Here is an 8,911-nt window from a genome sequence, read left to right as displayed (position 1 = left end):
CTGAGCGCGAGGGAAACAGAAGTAAGGTGATCAGTCCGTCGTTGCCGTTGCCGTTGCCGTGTGCAAGCCAAATTAAAGTCCTCGTCAAATGGAAGAGGATGTGCGCTCGAGGGAAGACACAAACCGAGGGAGTCCCTCTCTCTCTCTCTCTCTCTCTCCTCTCCTCTCCACGGCTCATTCTCATCCTTGAAGGGGTTCCGCGCTCGAGTGCGTGCGTGCGTACGCTCGCCATTCGCGCCGGCTCCTCTCTCGTACGTTGGTTGTCGGTGAATGAAACAAAGGCTCGTACACACCGAAAGGATAAGCGAGTCGACGACGTAATGACAGCCGGCGATGTGCAAAGCGCTGTTACTCTGCTGAAGGCAGAATGGGTCCCGCCACATTGTGCCCTACTTTCCTTCCTTGATGCAATTTTTCCCTTTCGCGAGAAGCACCTTATTCAATTTTAATAGCGCCATTGTCCGTTAGCAGGTAAATCATGTGACACTATTATTCTCTTGTATAATTATTTTCATTACATTCCGTCGTGTTGCTCTCTCCCCCTTGGCTTCGAAATTAATACCTACACACTCTATTCAGCCCTTTGTTGCATAATTCCGTATTATCCATATCTATTAAAAAAAATTTACATTTACTGGAAGCTATAATACGTATCATAAAATTATTCTCGTCATCGTTAATTGCAACTTTTTCTGCCGCATTAAAGTCTTCCGTACCTTAGAATTTGGCGCAGTTACACGTCACATCTGCAAAGTCAATAATCAATAATTCATGGGGACAAATGTTTGTATAAATATTTATGATATGTTATGACGCGTCGTCGTTTGATCTGCTTGGCAGATATTATACATGTAAAATGCTCCGCGCGACGACGCACATCCCGCCGTCACTCGTCAGAGTGCACTCACGGCGCGTGCACGCATGCACGCATCCCACAATGTGCGTGTGTACGTGTAACGTAATAACGCGTAATGATTCACGAAGGAGGATAATTGCCGAACGCGATGATCGGCGATGATAAGCGTGCTCGGTGTCGCGCGTCATTCTGATAATAAAGTAGGCGCCCGATGTATTCACCCTCCACCTTTTATGCGCGATACACCGTACTAATTTCCATATTACGTTAAAGTGCGTTATTAAATATATTACGCACGCGTTACCATTACGTTGCAAGAGTTGCAACGTAAGTCAGGCAACGCTCTAGCGATATCTGATTTTTGTCAATTCATCAATTATCGTTAAGCGCGGTGTCTCTTCGTGTCTCTGAAAAGCTTCTTGAAAAACATTAAGAATTCACGAATCATCGCTCGATTATATTCTCCGAAATCATTGGAGTTTCGTAGAACCAGATTCATTATCTTTGGCACAATCGATGATAATCTATATTCACGTTCGCAGTGTTGGGATTTCCGTTCCCTTATTAGTGTGCATTATAAATCGATACTCGGCCTCCAATGACATCGGATCGAGATGAAAAAAAAAAAAAAAAAAACGAGAAAGGTACAGGATGAAGGGTAAATAGATGATACCGAAGCATACCGTGGGTTATGGGAAAGCAGGTGGCAGCTAGATGACGCTTTCACTTTTTCTTTTTTACCTTTGGGAATCGCCCTTGGGAATCCAAATGACCCAAATGTACTTCACAATCGGTGCACAACCTTCACATAGGGGTGAAATTATATACATTTTTTAATTATATACGACATTTGGTAGGGCGACGTATCATTTATAGAATCAATTTCGCACGTAATTTTATAGATATTTGTACCATTAACCGACCTACCGATAGCTCGCCGTCGCGTGATTATCGTTACCTATATATAATAAGGTCGTGGCATAATTTTTTTTCAATAATAATACAATTTGCGCAATTTTTATCATAAAATATGAGTCATGCAAGTGCAAGGACAATTGTGGCACTTAACTAATGGCTCAACTTACAAATAATTTGTATATAATTATCACCAAGGTATTTCTACTCAACAACCCAACATTATTCAGTCTACAGTATCAAATGTACAGTACTAACTCGTTATACGTTAATACGCCTGAGTCTCTTCGCCAAGAATATCCAGGTAAGTTCCAATCCATTAATTATCGTTAAGCGCTTTTCTTGCCTCTAAAGAACTTCTCCAGAAACAATAAGAATTCGCGATTCATCGGATTAAATATTCGTATCCGTTGGAACTTCGTAGAACTAGATCCATTATCTACGACGATCGATTATAAAATCTGTATTCGCGATCGCGGCCTTGAGATTTCCATTCTCTGATATTAATATGTATATTATACCACGTAGTTAATTCGCAAAAATCACCGTTCCAGATTGTGACAAATTCGTGGCAAATTCTTCGAAAGCGAAGCGAGTCAGAATATTTTAAGGAAAATATTCTAAACCGCTTTGTCTTCTAAAGCAGTTGTTAAATCAATTGTTTTCTACTTTGTGTAGAAAAATGAATTTCGTGGCGTTCGGACTTATCTTAATCTGTTGCCATGTTTGCGCGAATAAAAACAACAATAATTGTAAGTAGATACATATATTTTTTTCTCCTCTTAAGGAGATCTTTTCTCCTTAAAGATTTTACGACAATAGTGGATTGAAATTCATATTTAGTAAAACACAAAGAAAATAATCTCTAAATTTAAAGTAACACACAAAGTATATTTATTTGCACATTGTTACATTGTTAGCCTACTGTTGTAACAAAGTCTTCAAATGATATCAAATTCTATTTCTGTCTATTTTTAAATCATCTACATACTTTTAAGCCGTCTATTTTTCAACATTCTATTTTTCAGTCTGTTTTTGACGGTACCTCTTTCGAGGAGAAATTTAATAGACATTTTAGACATTATACACATATTTGAATAAATCTATTTATAATAGTTAATTTTTATATACAATTTTTTTGCAGTGTATTCCGCATTTATGTCACTTTCCGCACATAAATCTTTCTGTATCTCATTAATTTTTAAAAATTTTTAAGATCTTTTTTTAATAATACAATAATATTTTATCCAAAAAATATTATTAACATCATTATTATTCAATGTTAAATATCAACATCGTTCAAACTCCTTATATAGGTATGTTAAGCTCTAGTTATATATGACATATATGTTTAGTTTTAGCTAGAGGGACCTACGAGCAAAGAACACCGTTAAAAGATTTCCTCGAAAATAAAGTAAAGCGCATCATGCAAAATGGAGATAGTACGTTTGGAATTCCGGTTCTTGATCCGTTTATTGCGGATAAACTGTCAGTTCAATTTTTAAAGAAACACATTGTCAACACGTTAAATTAATAATATACTCATCCTTGGACCAACAAAAGATATTATCACGATTATAAAGCTTTTAATCAATATCTTTTACGTTGTTATAAATTATTGTCGTTTTATTGATACAGTAGATTATATACACTGTCTTAAAGAGAAAAATAGTTTAAAAGTACAGCTTTTGGCCAAACAAAATGTTTTAATTTAACGTGTATCGCGTATAGCATGAGTAGTCAACGAATTATAAACGATAGTTCATTATTAGATATCATATAAAGAACAATATATAAACACCTTCATGTCTTCAGCTTTGGGTTTTTGTCAAACGTCAATGTAACTGGCTTGTCCGCGTATGAAGTTAACGACGCTGACTTCAGTATATTTACTCTGAAGTTCAACCTCGACCTAAACTGGCCATTGATAACCGCAAGAGCCAATTATTCTATCAAAAACAACAAAAACGCCAAAATTAATGGAAAGGGAGGAATAGAGTAAGTATTTGATTCATTTGAGAGAACTTAATTATCATATTTCGATGAATTCGTGATTTTCTAATGCCTACGCGAAAAAGGATCTTGCTGCCAATTTTTGCGTTTTATTTATTTGTCAGTAGAAGACAAAAAGAAATCTATGCTTCAGCGGAAGTATATCAGTGTTTCAATCATTATAATTTTATATGTAATTATTATAATAATATACAATATTGTAATTATCATTTATATATGTAGATACAGTAGATTCCCGTTTATGTGTACTCCATTTATACGAACAGATTTGTATTCAATATTAACTTATACCTTCTAAATGAACTCAAGCTACGTAATAACAGGAGCTTGACTATAGTTTTTCCTGAACGTCAGTTCTTATTATCAAAACTAATACATTGATAAAAGAGAAGGTTAGTGAGCCTCTATTATCCGAAGTTCATTTAGAAAGAACAGACCTAATGAATTAGCTGATTTTTATTTAATGCTTTCATGACTTTATCTGGCGATGCCAACTGCGACGAGATTCATTAAAACGTGACTGAATTATATGTTTCATACGAAACGTGCCAATTCGGTTCAGAATTTCCCTAATAATAAGAATTATACTTCTCTCGTGCGCGTCCACCATTAATAGGGAACGAGCGTGTGAGATAGAGTGAGAAAGCAGCAAGTTATTTTACTTACACTGAGAATAAATGCATTAAATTTTAATAAAAACTTTATTTCTGATTTATTATATATTCGTGTAAATAGTCTCAAAAGATATTGTATTTAATATTGTTAATAAAATTTATTTGAATAGTTCCAGTTAAATATGTACTAAATGTAAACATATATTTGTTTGATACAAGAACTATTAATTTGATTTAACTATTATATTTTTTATTTAACAAATATTTATTATCCATAAATGAATGTTATATTAGTACTATTCTCTCTCTCTCTCAAATAATTATTTATTAAAATTTAGTACATTTTTCTCAATTTATTTTTTCTCTTCTTCTCATGTTTTTTTCTTATTATATATGGCGGATTCATCATAAATCGATACGCTATGTCCTAACTTTTATTTGAGAAACTATATAGTGTTTAGTTTTCTTACGATAATCAGGTTCACCCAGTCAATTATCAGTCAATTTATGATTGCTTTGAATTTAGAAGATAAAATTTTCTTCTGAATTTAAGAAAATTTTAAATTTTAAGAAAATTTATTATTCTGTTATTAATGGAATAATTTATATTTAAACAAATCTTTTTAACAAGTACAAGATCCAGAAAGAAGATTTTTAATGGTGATTATGTTTAAATTTTTAAATAATTATTTTATTATCACTTATACTACTTTATAATTAAGTGTAAAATTACAAATGGACATATTCTATCGATAATTTTTTTAAATAAAAATTTAATTAAAGAGATCGTAAGAGAAAATTTGAAATTAAAAAAAGATATATTTAATTTTCAGTGTAGCCGTGCAAGACTTCAAATTTAAAATTGTCATTAATTTTAAAATAGAAAACGGACATATCCAAATTAATGAAATCAAACCAATGAATATTGCCTTGGGAGCATTTGACGTAAGTAAATATTAAGTTACCATATTGTCAATTCTTTTCTGCCTTTTTGTAATCGTGATTGTCAAGAATCGCGCCCAGCGATTAAGCCGTAGCAAAAATAATATTGTATATAAAATAAATGACTTTACGTTAATAATCTTTAAATAACTTCTGACCGAAAACAAAATATACATAAATAAAAAATTTCTTTTGATGGTTTTCATATATCTCTCAAAACGAAAGAATTCTTATATGAACTTGTACTACCTATAAATGTTTTCTAGAAAATCACACATGTTTAATTTTGAAAAATCGTGAAAAGTAGTTTAATAAATTCGTAATATGTTGATTAGTAATATATTATTTAATATACCAATTTCTAGATTGCATTAGTTGTTATCCGAGGAAATTGCTATTAATTATACTATCACGTCGTTTTTTACCCTTCAATTTGCACATAAAATTCAGTCATAGACTTGTAAAGATATGAATCTTTGGCAAACAACTTATGGAAAAAACTAAAAAAATCTACAACTTATTTAACTAAAAAAATTATTATTGAATTTCCATAAACTTTTAAGATTAATAAGTATATATTTATATAGCAAACAAAATATATTTAAATATTATTTAAATATATTTAAATAATATAAACGGTAAAAAGATTATGAAATTGAAAAAAGAAATAAGTTGATTATGACTGAAAAGTCGATTAGTTTAATCATTTCGATAAAAACTGATTTAAATTCTCCACGTTTTGATAAATTTGTTTTAATTGGAAAAATAACAAATTTGCAACTAAAATCAGAGTTCAATATTTTACATGCAATAACTTCATGAAAGCCATATCGTTATTTAAGTCTCTCATTTCTTGATCAGTTTGAATGTAACCGTATATATGGAATGTAACTGTAATTACATTTTATAATTTTCATTTTTCTCAACTTTCAACAAAATTTTCTTTCCTGTCGTTCATAGTTTCACGTGCTGGATCTCTACAAAGATGACAAAAAGAATGCTGAATTAAGTAAGATGATCTCTGATATGGTACTTAAGCTGATCAATGAAAACCAAAACGTGATTACGAACACTAGTATTAATATCATCACAGCGATTTTCAACAAATTGATGTCTAAAGTAAATCTGGGCAATCTAATTAAACCTAAGTTAATTTAATTAGTTAGCTTAATGAAGTTAATTTAAAGATATTTACTACTACAAAATTATCTTTTTGTCATATCGATGCTATTGTATGATTAATCTGTTTGATAATCTTTGTTTTATCACTTCTGCAATCATGATAGATTCCAGTCGAAACAATGCAAGGTATGATAATGCAATTAAAAAGTGTTTGTCGATAACATTGGCAAGAATAAAAAATTCTTAACAAAGTTCGTAATTTATTTCTGTAATGTGCCGATAAAATCAGTATTATAATCACAAGGCGTGAAAAGAGTGTTTTTTTCTCTATAATAAGATTCCCTTTTCATTCTTTGTTGCATTTTTGTACTAATATTAAAAATAGAATACATCATATTTTCAATGTATATAATAAAATATAAAAAATAAAAGAAAGAAATGTATCTTATACAGGGTGTCTCAAAATTCACAATACTCTGGCAAGAAAGTTCTCGGAAAATTAAGTAAAAAAATTATTTGTAAATTTTTATTTTAAGCAGTAATTTTTGAGATAATAAGGGTTTAAATACAGCCAATTACAGACTACATTTTAAACAACCACCTATCCATAACATGCAAGTATTAATGACTTTTGGTGAATGCTCACTTCAGCGTGCACTAATACTTACAGGTGATTATTTAAACTTATAATTGGCCATATTTCAATCATTAAATCTAAAAAAATATTACTTAAAATAAAAATTTACAAATAACTTTTTTACTTAATTTTTCGAAAACTTTCTTGTTATAGTATTTTGAGTCGCGATTCCTGGGACACCCTGAAAAAAAAAATATGTGCATGATATATATATATATGTATATATACATCCATAAATACTCTGTAGAAAAGAATTTTTTTCTAAAAAAAATAAAAAAAAAATTTTCTATAAAAAAAGAAATATAATTTTTTTATATAACGTTAGTAGTTTGATTATCTTTATATATCTCAATAGCATTTTCCGGAACTTAATTTCTTAATCAGTATATCAGATAGAAAATTATGGATATTGCATAATTACGGTACATATTATGCACACTTGTGTAATTATGCTAGATGTCTTGCGTTACCTACCATAAAAGTATAACCGTTACTTTCCATAAAAGTATGGAAAAAAATCTTCACGGCGCTTCACATTTGTATTTCCGGTCTGTAAATTTATGATCGTTCTCCATTCATGGTGGTATCGACGGCTAGGTCAATAACTATCGATCGATAGTCGAGGAAAATGCGGTACATTTATGCGTCTCATTCATGCACGCGCGCGCGCGTCCATGCGATCATGTTCGCACGGTTTTGAATCGCGCACCTCGGCGTCCCGCTTTTCTGACCGTGAGAAAAATAATCCCGACACATATGTGACTCGCTCCGTTTTTTGTAATATTCGATGCGCCGAATATCGTGACACGTGAAAATGAGATAGTACGTCGCGATAACGCCTCGTGAGCGAGTACGCGTATAATTATGATGATTAATCGTAATTACCGCATATCCACGTGGTTCCGTCGATGTGGTCCGTCGTCTCTCTTTTTTGTTTTTTCTTTTTCTTCATCTGGCTCACGGGACGTCCAGATGATGCCGGTTTCGGCTAGTGGGTGGTGAAATCACTGACAGGTGGTCGGCGAACGCACGAAGGGATCGAGAAAAGAGTAGCGGAAGGGATGCGAGAAAATCGTTTTGCGATCCTATTTAAAGGACGACGCGTCTCAACTTTGTTTTTTTACACATGCAGTTTAAATTAGGTTGAATTTGAATTACAATTGCCATGGATTTCGATCGTAAGAAGGTGAATGAAAAAAATTGCGAGAGTTAGCCGTGTTCTGTCTGCAGAAGTGCGGCCTAGAACAGCGGTACGAGAACAATGGAGTATCAAACGGGAATAGGAAAAGATCGCGGAGGTAGGGCCCCGTTGTACCGCGCTACCTGGTCGATTCTGAGAAGCAGGGGCCTGCCGATTTATCTGGTTCGCAATGAAGGATCGATACGAAGCGAAACTGCTCTAGAGCCACAAAAGGCCCGAGAATAGCGGCTTAAGAGACGCAGGATTACCATGTGATATTTTTTCGACGCCGTGCAGCCGCAGGTAGCGTAATTAGAAGTTATATTATTTCAATGAAAAATTGCACGATGAAAGTTTCAACATCGAAATTGTAGCTGGTCATTATTTTCTTAAATGAAGCGTATCAATTATGTAGCTTGTCATATCAATTTAGTGAGAATTATTTCGAGAAAACTACTTTGGAAACGAAATCTTTTGAATCATGCAGATTTTTTTCTCCGTCATTCCAAATGTTTTAAATGCCTGCAAAAATTGTTTTAATATGACAGCCTCGCAATGTCTTTCAGATAACATAGGCGCAGCTGACCAACCTTGGAGAAGAATATAATTAGAAAAAGAAAATAATAAGATAC

General features: G+C 32.7%; 2 protein-coding genes across 2 annotated transcripts in view; one reads left to right on the top strand and one right to left on the bottom strand.

Annotated features, from left to right (window-relative positions):
* LOC108750356 (G1/S-specific cyclin-D2) overlaps nucleotides 1-8,911 on the bottom strand; it is a 49,982-nt gene that overhangs the window by 9,906 nt on the left and 31,165 nt on the right. The gene's annotated exons all lie outside the window — the stretch shown is intronic.
* LOC108750357 lies at nucleotides 1,998-6,387 on the top strand. Its single transcript, XM_018489759.1, has 6 exons — nucleotides 1,998-2,075; nucleotides 2,450-2,523; nucleotides 3,127-3,259; nucleotides 3,587-3,769; nucleotides 5,282-5,343; nucleotides 6,301-6,387. The coding sequence occupies exons 2-5, from the start codon at nucleotides 2,454-2,456 to the stop codon at nucleotides 5,301-5,303; spliced, it is 408 nt and encodes a 135-aa protein (XP_018345261.1). The 5' UTR covers nucleotides 1,998-2,075; nucleotides 2,450-2,453; the 3' UTR covers nucleotides 5,304-5,343; nucleotides 6,301-6,387.

Source organism: Trachymyrmex septentrionalis, unplaced genomic scaffold (genome assembly GCF_001594115.1).
Source record: "Trachymyrmex septentrionalis isolate Tsep2-gDNA-1 unplaced genomic scaffold, Tsep1.0 scaffold36, whole genome shotgun sequence".
In the NCBI taxonomy this organism is placed as follows: domain Eukaryota; kingdom Metazoa; phylum Arthropoda; class Insecta; order Hymenoptera; family Formicidae; genus Trachymyrmex; species Trachymyrmex septentrionalis.
The sequence above is the reverse complement of the archived record's forward strand: the minus strand, read 5'-3'. Positions and strand labels throughout refer to the sequence as shown.

Excerpts from the sequence above, each read along its gene's own strand:
- LOC108750357 (XM_018489759.1), top strand. The coding sequence starts at position 2,454 with ATGAATTTCGTGGCGTTCGGACTTATCTTAATCTGTTGCCATGTTTGC. Across the intron at positions 2,524-3,126 it reads GAATAAAAACAACAATAATT|TTTTAGCTAGAGGGACCTAC; the intron begins GTAAGTAGATAC and ends ATATATGTTTAG. Across the intron at positions 3,260-3,586 it reads CCGTTTATTGCGGATAAACT|CTTTGGGTTTTTGTCAAACG; the intron begins GTCAGTTCAATT and ends TCATGTCTTCAG.